The sequence below is a fragment of the Orycteropus afer genome, unplaced genomic scaffold (genome assembly GCF_000298275.1).
Source record: "Orycteropus afer afer isolate SDZICR_OR568_19922 unplaced genomic scaffold, OryAfe1.0 scaffold00042, whole genome shotgun sequence".
NCBI classification, from domain to species: domain Eukaryota; kingdom Metazoa; phylum Chordata; class Mammalia; order Tubulidentata; family Orycteropodidae; genus Orycteropus; species Orycteropus afer.
This window is the reverse complement of record NW_006921629.1, coordinates 6,932,442-6,954,433: the sequence shown is the minus strand read 5'-3', so window position 1 is coordinate 6,954,433 and position 21,992 is coordinate 6,932,442. Positions and strand designations below refer to the sequence as shown.

Here is a 21,992-nt window from a genome sequence, read left to right as displayed (position 1 = left end):
CCCTCCCCCCAGTCACCTCACGTACCACAACCTCACCTAACCTCTCACCCCCCCCTCCGATCCCCCCAACTCCGGGATGGCAGCGCCCGCCAGCCTTCCCGGCCGGACCAGCGGTCTCCAGCGCCGGCTTTAGCCTGTGGGACTAGGCCCCACGGAGGCCTGACCCCCGGAGCCGGGACCCACCGTGCAGCCAGCCACCGGGCCGGGGCTGAGGGGCCGCTCCCCCCTCACGGCCCGTGGGGAGGACGCTGCCGTCCCGGGGACTGGGGGCCGGGGGGTGGGGGGGAGCCAGGACGAGGGAGTCGGGACCCGTGTTGAGAAAAAAGAAAGGGGGCCGGGGTCAGGAGCGCCCCCTCCCCCCGCTTCCCCCCTCCCTTTGGGGCTGGGGGGGCCGGAGCAGAGAGCGCCCAGCCCGGGAGGTGGATGAATGTGGGAGAAAATGGAGACCAAGACGATCGTGTACGACTTGGACACGTCGGGGGGGCTGATGGAGGTAAGCGTGGCCCTCCTCATCCCCTTACCCCAACGTCGAGAGGGAACCTCCGCCCTCCACCCCACAAAGCCGGCCCTGAGCTCGCAGCGCAAGGGCCCGAGGGAGGGGGGGAGTCCTTCCTTACCCAGCCTCCCGCTCCCATCTTTGCAATTCGGGGGGCTTGGCCCAGCCTCCGAGGACGTTGCAGCAGTTTCACCTATCCGACGCCCTCGATTCGCTCTCCCGAGGCACCAGCCCACTCCATCTCGTTGCACCGGCGGCCTCCCCACCCCCTTCTTGTCGTCCCCTTTGTGCGTCCCCCTGCGCGTCCGGGTACCGGGCTTCGGGCCTCTCCCGAGCCGGGCTTTGGAGTCCCCCGCTGTCCATACAAGGAAGTGGCGAGAAGGGAACCGCGCACCCTCACCCCATCCCCCTGCCCTGATCCTCCCCATTTGGAAGAAGCTGTTCTCGTTGTGCTGCTGGAACTCGGTTAGGGTGGACTCCCGCGGTTCCGGGGCCCGAGAGGTTCTGGGAGCAGCCTGGATGGGAGGAAGAAGGACAAAAGGGGGGAGAGGGGTGGGTGACAGAGAAGCCTCGTCGGGGGGGCGACGAACTGCCCGGGAGCTCCGAGTGTGCACACACGCCGTTTGTATGTGTGTGCAGCAAATCCAAGCTCTGCTGGCTCCCCCCAAGACGGACGAAGCGGAAAAGCGGAGTCGGAAGCCTGAGAAGGAGCCTCGGAGAAGCGGGAGGGCCACCAACCACGACAGCTGTGATAGCTGCAAGGAAGGTGGAGATCTCCTGTGCTGCGACCACTGCCCGGCCGCCTTCCATCTCCAGTGCTGGTAAGGTCTGGGACCCCTTTGGAGCCCCTTGGCAGACCCTCCTCGTCACATTCCTTCACCCGGCCTGGCCCTGCCTGCCGAAATAACGGGCGCTTGCAGCCGCTAGCTGACTTTCTGCAGCCGCTGGGGTGAGCGCTCCCCGCCCCCAGATGTCTCCTCGGATCTGGCCGTTTTGGGGGGAGGAGCAGCGGAGGGTCCGGACCGGAGGTGGGGGTTGGGAGGAGTGAGGAGAGCCCCATCTGTATTGGTAGTCGCTCGGCTGCTAACTCGAAGATCGGCGGTTCGAATCCGCCAGGCGCTCGCGGGAGAAAGATGTGGCAGTCTGCTTCCGTAAAGATTACAGCCTTAAAAACCCTATTGGGCAGCTCTACTCTGTCCTACAGGGTCTCTATGAGTCGGAATCGACTGGGCGCCAAAGGGTTTGGGGAGCCTGGACCCGTTCGGCGGTGGCGGGGAAGGAAGGGGAGGAGCTCCGGGCCCTATGCCGCTCTGCTGCCCGCGCGCCCGCCGCCCTCTAGGTCTTGCCGGGCCGTCCTCGGGGTGGGTGCGCGGAGGAGCCCTCGGGTCGGCGGTCGGCGGAGTTGCCTTGGTCCGGACCCGGACGACCGGGCGCTTGCGGCTGTAGAGGAAATCATGGAGGGTGTCTGTCTCGCCCGCCTCTTCACTGCCTCTCTGTTTACAATATGGCGACCTGCCTTTAAATTATATTTTTATTCTCAGCGCCATTTTGGCTGCATATATGATTTGCAAACGTCTCCCGGGAAACGATAGTCGTAGCCCCGGAGCCCCTTCTGCAGAAGCTCCTCGGGGGCCGGGGCAGGGATCTTGCAGCTTTGGTCCCCTTTCTCTGCCTCCGCTTGCCCCCTGTTGCCTATCAGAGCTGTCTCCCTCCTCCCGCTTCCCTCCCCTCCCTGTGCTGCCGCCTCTTAGGAAATCAGGCCGGGTTAGACAATTAAAATTGCCCTTGGGCGCTGATTTCACTTCTCGGCTCTGGATCGGCGAGCCGCTCGCCGCAAAATTCTTTGCTGCCGGGTCAGGATTGTGTGCGGTGGCTCCAGGAGGGTATTTTTAAGGCGCAGAGAAGTGAAGAGCAGTGCGCTTTTTTTTTTTTTTTTTATCTTTCTGGACGCCAAGGGGAGGGGAGACACCGAAGGGAGAGGGAGGAACCTGGGTTGATCGCCCGATGATTGATCCTGCTCTGCAGCTCAGCCCCAAACAATCCAGCAAAGAAGAGTTTAAACTTCAGCTTCTGTCTGGAGAAATCACCTCTGCCCTCCCCAAAATCCTACACTGGAGCAAGGTGCCCTGATTGCTTCTTGGTCTGTTGGGTCTTGTTCTGTTCAGCAACAGTTGATTGAGGCAGGCGTTTCTGAGAGGAAATGGAGAAGGGCGGGAAGGAGGGAGATGGGGGCTGTTCTTTCCCACCGGTTTTTGATGTTGCCTTTTTTAGCCCTTTGGGGTTGTTTTTGGTTTGGTTTTGTTTTTTAAAAATAAGTTTTCCTTCAGGTTTCCTCCACAGTTCCATTCACATCCACAGTTCTATTCACATTCCGTCTGGGTTTGTGGGCTAGTGCCTACTGTGTATTTGTACTAATTGCAGGTTTTCAAACACTTATTAGGCAGATGACTGATACTGGGTAAATTAAGTCTGTGGTCAGAAGTTATGTAGGAAGTGTCCCATTACCATTCCCAAGATACCTTTGCGCAGGAGGGCTTCCTATCTTGGCTTGTAATGTTGCAGGGACACAAATGATTATCCTGGAGGAAGCTTTGCTGCTGGCTTTCAATTTTTTATTAAGAAGTGGCTAATACCAGTAAGAAAGGTCTGGGTTTTAGCCTTTATTTCCTATAAGGTGTAATCTACCTGGAAAAAATATCTGATCTAGTTTCCTGTGCTGATGAGCACAGGAGAGAATTTGTATCTGGATGCATTTGTGCTGCTTACTGGTTATGCGGAGTTGCTTTTTTTTTTTTTCTTTTTTTTTTTGGTGAATGTTTGATATGTATAAAAAGATGGAGTTGTCGACTTCTGCATTTAAAGTGTGGGTTAACGATTTATCTGTAGAATGAAGTTGCTGTTAACCAAGAATGCTTACTCCCATGAGAATTTGATAAGCTCTGATTATCTTTAGTTTCATTTGTTTAATAAAGCTGAAATTGTTTATTAGAAACTTCAGGCATGGAAAAAGTATGCTGTTGGTTTTGTCTGAGATTGGGTTTTTAAACGTTCTTTCTTAATCTCTGAATCTTTTAATTAGATGAGTCTTAAGTCTTGTCAAGTTGTAACAATTAACAGTTTGCACTTTAGCTACTGGTGAAATTTAATTGCTTGCCCAGACTGCATTTCATTGAACACTTTTTTTTTTCTTCCCTGAGAACATGAATGGGAACTTCTAAGCAGAGATTTGAGAAGCCTAGGGAGCTCTGGTAGCATAGCGGCTAAAGCACTTGACTGCTAACCAGAAGGCTGGCGGTTCAAACCCACCAGCCACTCCTCGGAAGGAAGGTTGGGCCATCCTACTTCCGTAGTGATACTGCCTCAGAAACCCAAGGAGGGGTCACTACGAGTGGGGCCTACTCAACGCACATAACAACAACAACAACAACAAAGGGAGCTCTGGTAGCATAATGCCTAAGGCACTTGACTGCTAACCAGCAGGCTGGAGGTTCAAACCCACCAGCCACTCCTCAGAAGGAAGATGGGGAAATCTACTTCCGTAGTGATACTGCCTCGGAAACCCAAGGAGGGGTGGCTATGAGTCTGATCCGACTCCATGGCACATAACAGCAACAACATGAAGTCATAAAGTGGGATTTGTTTCACATCTCCACTTTCCCCTTGGAAGTTGTCAGACCTAGATGTAACATTGATTTATCAGAGTTACTACACAAATCACAAAACATTCTAAGCAGGAAACTTTCTTTCAAGTAAGAATTCCATAGATGAATTTCATTCAATGAGGCTTATCCCACAGTTTTACCTCATTTTTTTTTTCCTAACGTGAGTGAAATGACTTGTGCCATGAATGTGAGGAGAGGCAGCATAGTTTTATTGTCTTTTCCCTTTTTAGTTGGCTAAGAGTGAATTATTCAGACAAGGATAGTAATGGTAATCTCCCTTATTTACCCAGAATGTACAAGTGTGAAGCTGGTGTTTTGCAAACGCTATAGGTCGTAAGTTGCAGTGGGTCTCCGTTCAAAGCTCTGTGAGACAAGTCCAATTTCAGGCTCCAGTGTGTTTTTCCAGCCTGCCTCACAGTGAACAGGATTGGGAAAATGTTCCAGAAGTGATTCTAGGCAAACTTTACCTCCTGGGCTTAATGACATAGCCGTAAGGGTATTTTTCTAAGATAAATTATTGGAGGAAATGCCTGGTCAGATAAGCTGCTTTATTTGTCCTTAGAGGCTAATGCTTTATATGAGGAACAGTCATCTCTTCCCAATTAGACTAGTAGCCCTATTCCTGGGTTTTCTGTAATGATCTTCTGTGTGAGAGAATGAATTGTCCTGTGCTTGGTACCAAGATCTTACTGAGGAGTTAAACTTAAGGAGGTAATGTGTACGTTTTTGTTTACGTGACAATATAATCATTTTATCCAAGTTTAACGGGTTTATCAGTTATTCAGATTGGTAGTGGGGGTTACTAAACCTGCTGCTGGAGAATTAGAAAGAGAGATCTTTTTAAGGGTTCCCTGGCAAGTGACCTCCATTATAATTGTCATGCCCTAAGTTGAGCTTTGTGAAAATACTGGTGTCTGTGGACTGGTCCCCAAAAATGAGCAAAAAATTAGAATAACTGGTGGAGCTTTAGTTGCTGCTGACCCATCTTTATGTTTGAAAGGGTAGGTTTGTTCTCACAGATAAAAAGTCAGCACCATAGGGCATCAGTAATGAGGCTGACTGGAAACTGGATGATTTCTTATTGCTTTCTCATGGCATTTTGCTCCAAACAGACTGAAGGACCAAAACATTCTGATTGAGTAGTGCATCTACCTCAGCAGACCTCAGCATGGTTGCTTCCCGTCAGACAGATTTCTGTAGCATTTGCCTCCGCATGTTATATTTGGAATTGTTGGCCGGCTTTCTTCTCTCTGGTGTTGGCAGCAAGATCCAAAATGAGGTTTTCGAAGAATGAGAGTAAAAAAGTCTCTGTGCACAGGCAAAACCAAGCTCAGCTTGGAGTTTTGCATATTTAATTTTCAGTGAGTCATAACAAGAAAGGTTTCACACATAGAGTAGAAAACTGCCTTTGCTGTTATGAACTTTTGAGGATGTGATTCTTCTGAATTTTGTTGTGTTTAGCTGCTAGGTATCATTAGAATAATAACAGGCAAGTAATGACATTATTTTGTGTATCAGTTGTTTCTGTAATTGTATGTGTTTGGTCGCCTGGGACTGATGCACTGGAGGTGACATCTGAACACTTTCCCATCACTCTGCACTCTCAATAGTAAAATGATTCAACAATAAATAAACCTAATTTGATTTGTGATTTTTATGTTTATTATTTATTTTTTCATTTGCTGGGTTTCATTGAAGGAGCTTTGGTGGCATAGAGGTTAAAGCATTCAACTACTAACCTAAAGGTTGGCTGTTTGAACCCACCAGCTGCTCTGCAGGAGAAAGATGAGGCGTTCTGTTTCTGTGAAAGATTTATAGCCTTGGAAATCCTGTGGGGTAGTTCTGCTCTGTCTTACAGGGTTGCCGTGAGTTAGAATTGACTCTATGGCAGTGGGTTTGTTTCTTGTGTGTATGTGTGTTTCATTGAAATCTGGGTGTGTAGTGGTTTTAATGATCCACCCACACTTGGAGGGTCCTCTGAGCTTCAGTTTTAATTCAGGTTCAGGGGCATGCTTCTTAATGTGGGCTGAGGGACTCACTTAGGTGAGATGAGTGCTTTAGTTCAAAGACACATTGTTTAAGAATATAAGAATAATGGTCTCATTAATCTCTAGCTTTGCTTAAGGCTTTCAAACTACTTTAGGAATGGACTCTGCTAATATAATACTGAGGCCTTTTTTTTTCCCTTAGTAATAAGGTGTGTATTTCTTACAGATAAGATGTGTCAAATACATATTTAGATACTGTTTTCATTTGAATCTGGAAATGAGACTCATGTTGATCTGTTTTAAATTACTGGTCAAACATGTCTCCAGGAAAATTTTTTAAAGTCAAATCAGAAATATCCAATAAATTGTCTAATTTGAATTGACGAGGGATTTAAGTAGTCATTGCTGTGTGTTGAATGGAACACATTGATTTTATGAACTCAGTGAAAGTTGTTGTTGTTGTTGTTATGTGCCAGTGGAGTAGGCCCTGACTCATAGCGACCCCTCCTTGGGTTTCCGAGGCAGTATCACTACCGAAGTAGATTGCCCAAAAATAGATACTGTTTAATCAGAAAGACTCAGTGTTGCCACCTATTTCTTTATCTTTAGCATGTTTCACTCTTCGATCTTTTTGATGTTGTTATAGCAGCGTTATTGAGATAAAATTTATATTCCATACAATTTATGCATTTAGAGCATACAATTCAATGGTTGTTAATATAGTCGTGGAATTTTGCAACCATTGTTACAATCAATTTAAGAACATTTTCATCACCCAGAAAAGAAACCCCAAAAAGATCTAGAAATAGATAGTAGTGATGGGTACACAACATTGTAAATGTACTTCACTGATTTGTGTATTCAAAAATGGTTAAAATGGTAAATTTAATGTTACATATATTTTACCACAATTTAAAAAAATACAAAAAATGGTATGGTCTTTTGTGATTCATCCATGTTATAGCGTGATTCAGTACATGATTCCTTTTTTTATGGTAAGAGTAGTACTCTACTATAAGGATACCACATTTTGTTTATCCATCCATCAATTAATGGACATTGGGTTGTTTCCACTTTCTGCTATTGTGAGTGATGCTGTGAACATTTGCGTACCATTTTTTGTGTGAGCATATGTTTTAATTTTTCTTGGTATATGCCTAGGAGTGGACTTGATAGGTCACATGGTAACTCTATGGTTAACTTTCTGAGGAACTGCCAGACTGTGTTCCAAAGTAGCTGCACCATTTGACATTCCTGCCAGTAGTGTATGAAGGTTCATATTTTTCCACTGTCTTCTCTAACACTTGTTATTTCCTGTCTTTATGTCTAGTGGGTGTGAAGTGGGATCTCATTGTGGTTTTGATTTGCATTTCCCTAATGGCTAATAAAGTTGAGCATCTTTTCATGTGCTTGTTGTCTTTTTGTTTGTTTGTTTTTGAGAAATAGCTATTCAGAGCCTTTTTTTCAATTGAGGTATTTGGGCTTTTTTTTTTTTTTCTTTTTTTTCTTTTTTCCCCAAATAAATATTGAGCTATGAGAGTTCTTTATACTAGATACAAGTCCCTTATGAGATAAATGATTTTAAGATTTTTTTTTTCCCATTCTGTGGATCTTCTTTTTACTTCCCGTCTTTTTTTTTTTTTTTTCTTTTGCGTCTTACCTGTTTAATTTAAGCACACTTTAACATTCGTGCCTATATTGTCTATGTAACAAAAATAAGTAAATGGTTTTATCTATGAGTTCTGGACAGAATGGTGCATCTCAGTAGAGAGACCCTTATAATGTGATTTGGTGCATTGCTATTTTCACCTCTTCTGGGTGACCCTTCTGGGCAAAGAAGTCTAAGGCTGGAAGCTACCTTAAAGGGATTATTTAAAAAAAATAATAAAATCAACCACTTGCCTAAATTAGGCAGTGTGCTCACCTGGTATTCACTGGCCACAATAGAAAATGTCTGTGGGTGCACCTCTCATACTTGGGAAGCTCCTGGTTTAAGAAAGAATTTTTTAGTTGCATGGGGCAGAAATAGCTCCAGATTAATCAATAAGCTATCTTTTGAACCCAGGTTAACAGGAAACAAAAGCTGTTTTTACCCTATATTGAACTTACCTGTTAGTATATGTCTTTATGTGTTGTTGTTGTTGTTGTTATGTGCTGTTGAGTTGGACCCGACTCATAGCGACCCCTCCTTGGGTTTCTGACAGTATCACTATGGAAGTAGATTGCCCAGGCTTCCTTTGGAGGAGTGGCCGGTGGGTTTGAGTAGGCTCAAAAAAAAAAAAAAAATCCAAAACCAAATTCTCTGCCATCGTGTCGATTCTGACTCATAGCGACACCCTTTGGGTTTCCAAGGCAGTCAGTCTTTATAGAAGTAGATTGCCCAGTCTTCCTTCTCTGGAGTGGCTGGTGGGTTTGAACCTCCAACCTTCTGGTTAGCAGTCAAATGCCTTAGGCACTATGCCACCAGAACTCCTTTTATGTAGGCTCAGGTAGCAGTAAATAGGAAGATAGAGTGCAGAGAATATTTGCCTGAAGGTTTTATATAGCTCATAAAAAGAAACCGCCTGCTTTGATGCTCCCAGGAGGATTTTTGCTACCTAGAATGCAGATGCCCACTTCTTAACAGAAATATGGGTACGCCCACTTCTTAACGGAAATATGGGTATACCTTTCTCCTATAAATGACAGGCAGTTGAAAATAGATGAATATTACTTGCTTTTAGTTTTAGGTAATAGTGTTGAATTCTATCTCTGAACTTTCTTGTCCCATTCTAATACATAAACAACAATTCCGTGGATGTGTGGTTAAACAGGCCACCCTGACAAAAGTTGCTGGTTGGGCATATGAAGGCACTTTCTGTGTTAATGTAGTGTACGATCCTAGAAATGCATTCTTGTTTTAAGGTGTAAGAGTGTTAAGTCACCAGAGCAGGAAAAAAATGTTTGTTTTCCCACTTCCACTGTACTCTTCCTTTGACTTAGAGGCCCCAGGGAGTACATCATGACCAGCTGCATTGCCATTCAGTGAGTAACATTTATAAGAGCACCTCTGCATAATGCTAGCCTCCCTAGAGACAGGACAGGAGTATGTCTGTCCCCCTGCCAGTTTCCTGAAAGAGGAGGACATTGTATTCAGTGCAAGTCCTAGACCAAATTTCAGAAAGGCACTTTGGTATTGTGGATTTGTCACCGTGCCCAGGATGCGTGCACAGGTCACTAGCTGACTGCTTTTCCCATGACTTGAAAATAGTTAAGAAGAATGAGAAAGTGACTCCTTTTTCTGCCTGCCATGTCCAAATATCAAATCCTCATCCTTTAATCCTAAAGTGATTTCTGAATCTAAGTTTCAGCACATAAGAATAAAGATAAGGTTTTAGCACATTTGTGTGAGAGGCAAAACGAACTCTGGTGAAAGAAGAAATCATTGATTTGAACCATCAGCAAGAAGAAACTTGATTATTATATTAGAGCTGTTGTTGAACTCACAGAAGCAAATTCGAAGTGCACCTTGCACATTGGTGAATTTTTCTAAGTAATGAAAAAATTGGCTGGCCTATATGACCATGAGACTGGAAGAACTAGATGGTGTCTGGCTACCACTGTCAACCACTCAGAGGGGGATCAATGCAGGAGATCCTGGATAGAGTGGAAGAACAGTGTGGAACAAAACTCAGAATTATAAAAAAGACCAGGTTTGATGGTCTGATAGAACCTGGTAAGACCCCTGAGACTATGGCCCCTCGTTACCCATCAGGTCTAGAACTAAACTCACTCCTCTTGTGCCTTTCATCCAAACAGTAGACAGGCGTATGGGGTACATTTCCATCAGGTAGATCAATCACAGGAGAACAGAAGGGCAGTGTTTGCACAGGGAGATAGCTGGAGGGGGTAGTGCAGGAGTGTATGGGAGGAAAGGACACAGGGAAAAGTAACTATGGGTATTGGTATTCAGTGTCATGAAACAAAATGTATATGAACTACTGTATGGAAAATGAATTTGCTCCGTACACTTTCACCCAAATCACAATAAAAATTGAAGGGAAAAAAAAAAAAAAAGAAAGCAGAAGAGTCAGAGATGTGATATCATTAGAAGCAGAGGTTGGAATGATGCAGGACCACAAGCCAAGACAGAGGGGCAAAGTGTAGCAGGTGGAAAAGGCCAGGAAATGGATTCTTCCCTGGTGCCTCCAAAAGGAACTCAGCCCTACTGAGACAGATTTCAAGGAGCTCTGGTAATGCAATGGCTAAGGCATTCAGCTGCTAACCAAAAGGTCAGTGGTTCAAACCCACCAGCTGCTCCATGCGAGGAAGATGAGACAGTCTGTTTCCATAAAGATTTACAGCCTTGGAAACCCTATGAGGCAGTTCTACTTTGTCATGTAGGGTTGCTTATGAGTCAGAATCGATTCGATGGCAGTGGGTTGGGTTTGGTTTTGGAGATTTGATTTTGGACTTCTGATCTACAGTGCTCACTAAACTACTTGATTGCCAGAGACTGACCCATATCCTTTCTACTACATAATACTTAGTGGTATTAAAAATGAGAGACATACAAGATAAACACTAGTTAGGGAACTGAAATGAGTCTAGGTTATTCCAAATGGATGATACCTTTGTTAGCACAAAAACATTGTGGCCATTACTTTGCTCCTGATTACTTTTGCTTTCCTGTAGCTTTGGTATTCAATTTTTGCTCTTGCCTTGTTTTCTGACAGATTGTATAGGATATCTCTCATGAGATCTCTTGAGATCTCTCTCATGATCTCTCATGAGATAGGCCTCAGAGGTGACAGGACAAAAGATATATAGAGGAACAGTAGGGTGGGGAGAAACTCCATACCTGAACCTAGCGTCAGTCTTTCCCACTGATCTGGTCTCGGCATGAGGCTCTTTTTCAAATAAACTTAAGTGAACCAGAGAGGGTTCTCAGTAGGGTTTGAATTTAACCATAGTCCAAAGACATCATGTTACCTCTAGGCCAGGCAGGAGTGGGGAAACCTCTCATAATTATTGGCAAGTTTGAGTTCCAGGTGGAGCCCTGTTTGTGGCAGCATAAAGCACATTTACAGGCTTTTACTCAGCAGTGGCCCTTCAAAGGATGTTGAATATTATTCTTCTCATGCCTTGTGTTTGCGCGGAAAACAGAGCAGAGAAACCAATGAAATGCATAGAACTTCAATGAGAATTAATTTAGACACATCTTTGCATTACAGGAGTGTGCAAGGTCGAGCTATCCTCACTCTTGTTTATACCAACCCTGCTCTCCTGTGATGAGCTGGGAGCTTTTCAATCCCCATATTCACCAAACCCATCAGATGGAGTTCTGCTGATTCTTGGTTTTAACAAAGCTTTGGAAACATTAGAGGGAAACTCTCCAATGAACTTTCAATGAACAGTCATCAATTATTGGTCAGGATGCATTATGAAAATTATACTCCATTAATCTTATTCAATCCTTAAGTGTGTCAACCTGTGACTTCCGGTTCAATACATAGGTTGACTATTTAACTTTCCTTGATCTTGCTGGCCACTTTTTGAAAGCTCATCTTAAAACACAATTCTGTCACTAATTTTCTCCTTTTGGTAAACATTGTTTTGCTTTACCATTTGTGTTTCCTTTATCTCTCCATTGTAGTCCTTGTGGTTTTGCCAGGCATAGGAGACATTTATCCATTCTTACTTACCAAAATATCATACCAAAGGAAATTCCTAATTCTGTGATACCAGGCATCATTGACTGCAGGCTATGGTATGTTGGTTGGTGTTGAAGTAAGTTGCATGTTAAGAGAAGTGTCTGCAGTTTAAGTAAGGCAAAGGACTTGTGTCCAAGGCTCATACGCTTGCTGCATTTCTTAGAGGGCTTTCTTCAAATCTTACCATTTGTGTGCACACATTCAAGCTTTTAGGGTGATCATTCTTTGGTTAGGGACCATCTGAGAGAAAAGTGGGCCAAAGGGAAAAATCTAGGCTATCTCTGAGAAGTATATTCAGCTCCTAAATAGGTCACTGGGGGTATAACTGGAAGACTTCGGAAGCCCAAGTCAGCACTTAGCTGTGGCATCAAACCACGACAGCACAGTCTGACAGCATGCCCAGGAGATTACTTCAGTCATGTAGGGCGGGGAGCTTTGAGGTTTATGAGAGAACTGAGGGTGGGGGGAGGGTAATGGCAAAAGAAGGCTAGAATGAGCCCTGTGCAGTTTTGGCCCAAATAATATTCTCTCTCCTTTCCTTTTTTTAAGACCCTGTCCAAAAAACAAAACAAAACAAAACAAAACTCACTGCCATTGAGTCACTTTTGACTCATAGTGACCCCCTCTGGGTTTCCAAGGCAGTAAATCTTTATGGAAGTAGATTGCCCAATCTTCCTTCAGTGGAATGGCTGGTGGGTTTGAACCGCCAGCCTTTTGGTTAGCAGTCAAATGCCTTAGGCACTGCGCCTCCAGAGCTCCTTAAGACCCAGTCAGGGAATGGTAAATGAAACAAATCACTCCTTGAGGAAAAACACTTGGGTCTTAAGTAGAACCTGCTCTCTAGATTGAGTTTGGTTTCAAATAAAGACATTAATGTTAATGTTTTTAATCTCCTAAGCCTTTGTAGAATTTTAGGTCCAGTCAGTAAACTGGCCAAGGTTCTCTGAGCTGTGTCTGTGAGGATGTGGCCTGGCTATTTCTCTTCTCTTGATAGTCCACTAAAGTTGGGCCATGGAACAGCAGCCAGTTTTCCATACCTCTGAGACTCTTCTGGAATGTACAGTTCTGATTGTTGGTTCTTCCTTCCAATGGAACCTTCCGTACAAGTGTTAGAAAGTGACTGTTGCGGCCAGAATGTTGACTCTTTTACAAAGCAGGTGGGTGGGTTCCAACATCTCTTATGAGATGAATGAATGAAGCCCCTTTTAAAAATGTGTCCATCCAGCCCATTTTCCATTGTGAAGAAGCCAAGACTGCAATAGCCACACTAGGCTAGTGATATAGCAGGCCCTGTGGCACTAAGGCTCAGCTGGTAGAGAAATTTAGCAGAGGCAGCAGACACCTGGTATAACTGTTGGTGCTCTACTCTCCCTCCCTCCTTCTTCCCTGTGTTAACTTGTAACACTCTTCTCCAGGTGTCCTTCTCTGGGAGGATGCCACAAGCCAGCTCTACATAGAAGGCAATAAAACGAGGGGGCACAGGCAGCCAGTTTGGAAGGATTGTATGCTTGTGGAAGTGACGCAACTAGCAAAGTTTCTCAATGGGGTATTTGTAATGTCCTGGCACTTCATTGGTTTCCTTGTTAACACTGCCACCGAGACTGTGCATGGAAAAACCAGCAGCCCTTGTACTTTTTATGTACTTTGTGGCAATAACTGTATTTGAGTCAGTAGCTCAGATGAAGGAAGGTGAGGTTCAGAGACCCCATGAACTTTCATCCTTCACTGTGGCCATCTTCCCTGCCATTGAAAGGTTGGCTAATGCCCACACAAATCGAGGGGAATCCTTCTATTTCTGCTGATACTTAATTCAATTTTCTTCCCTCAAAACATACACCATAAAATTTGGATATACTAATAAAACTTTTAATTGAAATTAAAAAAAAAAATTTTTTAAATTAAACTTCATCACCTCTTAGCTTTTCCAGGACGTAAGCTGGTTTTCATTTATAAAGATCCCTTTAATAAATCAAGATGGCTGCTGGGAGGCTGAGGAGTGATTGTGGTCCTGTCAGCCATCACCGTCACTGCCCATTTTGACTAGTACCAACACATTTCCTGAACTGGCTGAGGGCAGCAGGGCCAGTCCCAGGGAGAGTAGGCCCACACTGAGCATGTATTGTCTTCTGCAGTTGGTCTTACACAATGCCACTAAATATAATTCCAGGATTTTTATCTGGTAGTGGACCTCAGATGGATGGATGAGCCCTATGAACTGTGAAATTAAAAATCAAAACTGCTTAATGCTATTGTTTGGTTGCTGAACACCTCCTCCCTCCACCAAAAAAAGGGGGAGAACATGTAGATGGTGGTGGCAGGGGCAGTGAAATCTTTCCTAGTCTAACTGATATTTTGTTTCACATGAAATTATGCTATATATGGCTGGGAAGCTTCTGATTCCTGGAAAATGATGGATTCTGACAGGAGGAACCCAACCAGTTCATGTGACTGACCTCTTTTAGCGAGAGGCTGTTGGCATATTGTGTGCATACTGTGGCATATGGTGTTTCTGTTAAGTATTTTTATTAAATAGAGTATTTTGTCAGTCCAGGAAGAGAAAATGGATTATATCCTTGAGTGTTTTTCATCATTCACTTCCCTTTGTCCTGAGATGTACACCGAAGCTTTTCATTTGGTTGTGAGATTCTCATTTGTCAGGCTTAAGTTTTAAATAAATGTCGATGCTTTTTGGCTGGATGGGCAATTGCAACGCACATACCAGTAACCTCATATATGAAAAGAAAGAAAATGTCCAGAGCCCAACACCATTTTATCTGCATGTTGTAACACAAAAAAAGGTTTCTGAAATAAAAGGCAGTCTTTCTGCTTTCCTGTCTCCTCTCTCCCCCCACCACTCCCCTCCTCCCTTTGTTCTCTTGTTCCCCTCCCCCTTCTGCCTTCCAGTTCCATATTGAAAAACTGCTTTCTCTGGATGGATAATTAATACAGAGCTATGGAGCAACAGGTCCCACTGGTGGTGACTAAATCTGAAGTAAATGTTAATGTTGGGCAGGTTCACATGTATTAATAGGCGAAGGAGATGAGCAAGGTTAGACTCAGATCAGCCACACTGGTGTATGACTTGAAATAGATCCTCTTAATTAGAGAGCCAAGAACCATGACAACTACCAGTATCTTCCACCTGCAGTGGTGAGCTGCAGCCTCATTAGTGAATGAAAGACATTCTAAATTAAAACTGGGCTCCATCCTTTTAAGTTGGGATCATCTAGCTGTGGGCTTTGAATCTTTGACATGGAGAGATGTCAGCGCAGGCATTGCAGTTAGCTGAGAAGGGTGTGTTTCTAGTTTTCTCACAGATGAGTCCAGAAATAGACTGATCTAGACACTTAGCAGCAAGAGAGTTGGGACGTTTTAGATTTGTTTAGGGTGTCTAGATACTGAACTCATGCTGCAGAGGTTGGCTATAGGAAGTTTTTGTTTTGAAAAGTTAAATGCTCTTGACCACCTTCCTAATTGGCTTATGTATAGATGCTACTATTAAAAGTTTGTAGGCCATAATAAAACAGTGTAAATCCCACTGATGTAAATGAAAAACAATAATAAATTTGGTAGAGGGGGTGGTTTGTAGACCCTCTCAGGTCTCACAGAGAACCACATTGTGACCTTTAATTAATTATAAAATCTCTGAAGATTTAAAGCTCTGTTGATACGAACTGTTTTGTAGCTAACAAAGTGTCTTTAAGATCAGGTGGTAGTGGAAATAAATAGTGGGTTAGAAAGCAGTGAAGAGTCACTTCTGGCCAGGAATTGCAGGCCACAGGTTTTTAAGAAATGATCTGGAAGGAAACTTACCCACAGCAGTGAAGATGGGAAGATATTTTATAGGAGCTTCATCCTCACAGAGCACTCTCTTCTCTGCCTGTGGAGAAGAGTGCCTATCTCGTAGCATTGCAAATTATTTTTTTGAAGCCAAAAAATAAAATATAGCTCCTTGGCCTACTTCTAAAGAGCTGCCCATTTTCCAAGGCAAGTCAGCTCAGGTAATAAATGATTCCAGGGCTCACCTTGCTTAGCACTTGGATGGTTCTCAGAAGGAATCTAAAGGTTCAATTACTATTATATTCTTGATTAATCTAAACATCCATTCCTAAGAAAAATACCTGCACTCCCAGAACCTTCATTTCATCAGATAGTGTTTTCAAAATTCAGAAATATACCTGCTTCTGAAACTATGACTTCCTCCTGAACTTCACCATCTTCAAAGGATCACTAGCTGAATTAGCATTTGCTGAAGGGTCTGAATTGTGGGCAGAGTACGGAAAACGACCATGCTTTTGGGGCTCTTTGTTGATTCTGGCATTCATAAGCATTCAGGTATTGTATTGGGTCTGCATGGCAAGAATCAGTTTGTAGTACATTGCATGTGTTCTCTGTCAGGTGTCCTCACATTCTCTCTAGCTTGTGATCCCTGAGAACAAGGACCATGTCTGGGATCCCAGCATTTACCACATTGCCTCGTTTAAATAAATGTCCAATAAATGTTGGAGTGGATAAATAACTTTAGTCCTCCCCGCAAGGCTTCGTTTCTTGATTGTGTAGCTTCGCTTTGTGTTCATCCTAGTGCATTTACTTAACCAGTAAGTAAGTTAGTAAGCAGCAGAAACTCAATGAATAGTGATTGATAATAGAAGAAAATGCTTGGCCTTGAGATTCAAGGAAGGTACCTGGTGGCTATTCCTCTGTTTCCCAGAAATGAGAAGACTGTTAAAAAAACGATTATGAAGAAACAGCTTCATGGCTTTGGCTCAAGATTTGAAAGAGCCAGAAGACTTAGATTTGGGTTCCAGCTTTGCTACTTACTGGTAGCGTGGCTTTAGAAAAATCAGTTTCTTCACCTGTGTGATGGGACTAAAAATTAATTACCTCACTATGATGGTAAAGATCAAATAAGAGCATCTGTTAAACACTTTATGAAACAATAACACTCATGAGGAATGTGCTCCTTACAGCACTCAACGATAGAAGACCAAACAGGCAATGTTTGCCCAAAAACAAAGTTTGGAAGGCAAGAAAGGACAGGAAAGATGGGTGCATGAAAGTGAGGACCCAAGGAGGAAGCGGGAAGAGAGCTGTTACATTGAGGAGATTGCAACTTATATCACAAAACAAGTATAAATTATTGAATGGGAAACTAATTTGCTCTGTAAACTTTCACCCAAACCATAATAAAATGTTCGAAATTACAAAAAATTTAGTTAATGTACACTAGCTAGAGATAAAATAGGGTTATCACTCTGCTATATCTAAGTGTTAGTGATTAGAGAGTGTGTTGATGTCTTTACAAGCAGTACTGGCTCATTATAGTGTTTTCCTGGTTTTCACTGCTGAACAACTGAAACTGATAGAGTAATTTCAACGTTACCTGACTTTTCACTTTTAATTTTCTTTTGTAAAGGATGGCTTCCAACACCCTGACTTCATTGGTATATTGAAGGGAGAAGGAGCTGCGGCAGGTTCTTGTTTTTCTTGATGGGCGGGCATATCATGATTTAAAGACTCTTGCATGCATATAATCATTTCAGAGTTACACACTTAGCTTATGGGAACACCATTCTTATGGGGAAAAGAAGGTTTGAGATGGGCAGCTGAGGTGGGGAAGTCCTCAGATTGTCAGTTCATGAGTACCCTGAGGCTGCAGAACGTCCTTTCTCCTGGAATCCTTTCCTTGTCGGCAGTTTGGAGCAAAAGAAGTATGTTTGCAAAACAGCCTGTTTCGGAATTGGATCCTGAGCTTACCCCAAAGACAGTCTGTCTTTCCTGGAATTGTTTCACGAATCTCTTTCCCCCAGAAACTTGAGTTGAAAAGCTGCCTTCTAAATAGATGGAAAGGAATCGCTTTGAGCAGGAGGAAACACGAGACGGCTTTATGAAGAGCGATTTCTGTGCTCCAGCTGTGCTTGTGATGATCATTTTCTAGAAACAGACCTTCCTTCCCTGTCCATCCCATCTTACATATTGCAGCCATCTCTCAAGACACTGCATTTTCAAATTTGTTATTTCATGATTCATATTCTGTCTCTAAAAAAGCAGCAATTCATGACAGGTAAACAAGTGATGGCCTCACTCTTTTCAATGTTCTGTCTTCCTGGATGTCACACTCTGAATTCCCTGGACTACTCCCTAGGTTAACAGTTCCCATCCCACGTTTTACAACAGACCCAACAAGAGGAGCCTGCGGCCATAATCTAGAACTCTGAGAAATAAATGTACCTTCTTAAAGTTAGCACCTTGAAAAGTGAGTCCTTTAGAAAACAAGGAGCTACTTTTGAGAATCTCTTAGTATAATTTCTAAGCATTTTATCCCTGTATCAAGAAAGAGGAAAAAGATTAAAAATCAGATTGTTTAAAGAAGATAAAAATGGGGAAAGTAGGGAGTAGTTCAGTATATTGGACACTTAGAAGTATGGACTTTGACTGCAATGTCTTCTCATTGTTTTCTTACTTAGAAAACACAAGTAATTTCACGTGTGGTTAAACCACCAAAACAAGTGCCTGCCCAAAGTTTTATTGAGCACCTCTTAGGTGTCAGACATTGTGTAGGGTGTGTAAGTACAAACATAACTGAAGCATAGAGATGGGGATTCAGACACATAATACACTTTCAGCACAGTATGTGGCACAGAAGTACTAGGAGGAATCCAGGGCTGTCAGGGCTTCCTGGAGAAAACACCTGACTTGAGTCTCAAAAGATCAGAAGTTTGTCAGATGAAAGAATGAGGGAAGGCCCAGCTCACATGGCTGTGGGTATAGAGGCTCTGGAATAAGCCAAGACAGAAGTAAGACAACAGCATGAGCTATAGAGGGAGCCTCAAAACCATGGAGCTGAAGAAAGAGGCAGGGTTCTGGCCACAGGGGTCGTAACTACAGTGCTGAGCAGCTTGAGCTCTAAGGAATGAGACACAGTGAAGGGCTTTTTAATTGAGAGAGTGTTATGATGAGAATTGCATTTTAGACTAATCATCCTGCCGGTAGGGTTAGGAATGTTGTTGTTGGTATGTGCCATCAAGTCAGACCCGACTCATAGCGACCCCTCCTTGGGTTTCCGAGGCAGTATCACTATGGAAGGGTTAGGAATAGATTGAGGGAAACATGAAGGGTGGCCAAGAGGCCATTCACATCTTGATAAAAGATCTAAGCCCATACCATTATCCCTCACCTTTCTCTGCTTTATGTGTTTGGGGTAGGGTATGTTGGTACAAAGCCAGTAGGCAGATGAAAAGAACTGATGAAAAACAGAATCAGAAGTGACAGCCTTCAGGGTTAATTTTAATATGACAGCTGCTGAAGCATACCAGAGTCTGTAGGCCTTTGCAAATTACAGGCATACATTTCATTAGTTTCAATGTGGCCTGTTGCTTAAATACATTGTCTAGAACTAGGAATGATTTTACAGATGATACTTTCCTGTGGTCCTCTAGGGCCTGGAGACCTATCCCAGTGGGCCAGTGTGCCTGCAGTTTTCTGCTTCCTAGTAAGCATCCTCCTGAGATTCCACCAAGGAAACAAGAAGGAAAGGAAGCAGTGAGCTGTGAGGCTTGGTGGACATCCTGACATGTGTGCTGAGGGCTCCTGGGAAGCACAGCAAAGCAGGAGTCGGGAAAATTTGGCAAGCCAAGTGCTGTTGTAGGTAGAAAGAGTAAAAAGCAGCCCGGCATCAAGCCCTGGCATTTAAAGGAGAGTCCTTATCCATAAGCCCACAAGTATTTTTTGAATATTTCTTGCTTTTTTTTTTTTTTAGGGAAAATTTCCTCCTTGCCATTCTAAACATGTGATTCCCAAGAATGAAAGAAGGGAATTTCTTAAGCATAAATGTAGCCTTAGACTGATACCAGTGTCCAGCAGATTCACCTTGAAGGCTCTGTAAACAGATTGCTAAGTCTTTTTCCCAGAGTTCCTGTGTTTCATGGTTTAGCGTGAGATCTTGAAATTTGCATTTATAATAAGTTTCCAGATGACGTAGATGGTGCTGCTCTGCAGACCATACTTCATAGGCATTGTAAATGTGACCCTCCCAAGGATTTAAAAAAGTCTCATTGCAGCTATTGGTATAACATTACTGGAAATCACTGACCAGGCCTACAAAGCACCAATTTTGATTCAGTATTGATTTACTGAGTGACTACTGTGTGCATGACCTTTTTGTCACAAGGGTGCAAAGAGGAAAGGGATTCAGCCCTTTTCGTGGTCCCTCTAATAAGAGAAATAAAAGAATTGTCATGCAAGGTAAAGCATGAGAAGTGCCAGAAGGGAACCATACCATGCAGCGAAATGTTCCAAGATGCACAAGTAATCTGGCAAGACCTCATGAAGCACCTGTGTTCTGGTTATCTGTTGCTGCCTTAAAACTCAGTAACTTAAAACAGAAACCAGTTATCTCTCATAATTCTGAGAGTCGACTGGGCTCAGCTGGGTGGTTTTTCTGCTCTATGTATTATTGAATGGGACTACACTCACTTGGAAGCTCAACTGAGCTGGAATATCCAAAATGGCTCCCTCACATAGTAGTAGTTGATGTTGGCTTGGAATTCTGAAGCTTTTGATTGGAGCACCTCATGTCTCCTCCATGTGGCATCTCACAGCATGATACAGGGCTCTGAGATGGAATGGAATACTGTCAGCATGTAAAAGTGGAATCTGCAGATCTCTTAAGACCCAGCCTTAGAAATTACAACACTGTCACCTCTACTGCATTCTGTCAGTCAAAGCAAGTCACAGAGCAAGCTCAATTCAAGAGGAGGGAACTAGACTGGCTACATCTGGGTAGAACAAATAGCAAAGAATTTGTAGCCATCTTTAATCCACCACAAGCTGATGGAGGCAGGCCTTAAAGGATGAATGGGGTTTTGACAGGCATAGTTTTCTAGGGAAAGGATGTTCTAGAGGAAAAATAGCAAGTCATTAATTTGACTAGGGGGAAAGCTACATGAAAGGGGCCTGAGAGGATGAAATAGGACCACATTACACAGGCCTTTGAACAGCAGATGGAAGAGCTTGGAGTTAAACAGACTTTGAAAAGAATGTGGAGAACCTATCAGAAATTTTGTTAGTGTGGTGCAGAGTTGAGGAATGCCTCTAAAACTCAGGGCTTCTTACACCTTTTCTGGGAAGCCTAGTGTTAAGAACTTTGGATTTGGCTTATTTTTCTAAGGTATGGGAATGGATGCTCATTCTTTGAGTTACTGTAAGTGGTGCTGAGTGAGCATTTTGAAGGATGTCAAAACCCTAGTTGGGTTGCAGGACTGGCCAGATAGAGCCTTAGGAACATACAGTTTTATGCCAGACCTAGCTATGTTTCTTCCTGCTGCATCAAAAGGTTAGTTACTTAGTCTTGCCCTTGTCTTTTCCCCACAGTAACCCTCCACTGAGTGAAGAGATGTTGCCTCCTGGGGAGTGGATGTGTCACCGGTGCACTGTTCGCCGAAAGGTAATAATGCTACTTTTTGAAGACTTTGATCAGAATGCCAGATCTAGATTGCTAATATTCTAGAGCTAAGATGACCTGGCCCTGAAGGCATTTTAGTCCCTTCTTCTTGTCTCTTCCAGCCCTGGGATCACCCTACTCTCCCCATGGTGACTATTTGGAATCCAGTAGAGCCTAAAATCCAAACATGGGCTACTGAGATGGGCAGAAGAGGTGTCTTAATTTCCTGAGACATGTTCAGTCACTAGTGACAGGAGTAGTCTGGTTCCTGTTGACCTCTTGATAGTGGCCTGAATGTGGCAGCCATCTCCATGCTTGAAACTGGCTGAAGAAAAAGAAGGCTGCTTCTCCAACTTGATTTAAAAAAGAATTTCCCTCACCCCAAGGCAACTAAGTCGCCGGTATCCAGAGGCTTGGCCAGGTATATGGGATTGATAGGACTTTGAACCTACTTGTACCTCAGGTTACCTAATCTCTCTTTAGTTACCCTCCTTAATAATTCAATACTGGCTTTGAGAATGTGGCTCATTATTTTCTACTTTGAGAATTTTTATAGGGTGTAAAAGTTGAATTCTTTTATCAAAAAAGGAAGTAGGTGTGTTTCCTCACAGATTTTGAGAGACTCAACCCTCAATTACAGGTTGTAGACTAAGACTTGTCTGTGAATTATATACCACCACCCGACACTCACAGTTCTTCCACCCTAATTGT

The 21,992-nt window shown here is 43.5% G+C and overlaps 1 protein-coding gene across 1 annotated transcript in view; it reads left to right on the top strand.

Moving 5' to 3' along the window:
- The first annotated feature begins 427 nt into the window (after nt 1-427).
- The window catches only part of PHF12 (PHD finger protein 12), a 39,022-nt gene continuing 17,457 nt past the window's right edge, over nt 428-21,992 (top strand). Inside the window, exons 1-3 of the mRNA XM_007937391.2 lie at nt 428-493; nt 1,136-1,317; nt 21,212-21,284. Coding sequence (XP_007935582.1) covers nt 428-493; nt 1,136-1,317; nt 21,212-21,284 — 321 coding nt within the window. The remainder of the gene's footprint in view (nt 494-1,135; nt 1,318-21,211; nt 21,285-21,992) is intronic.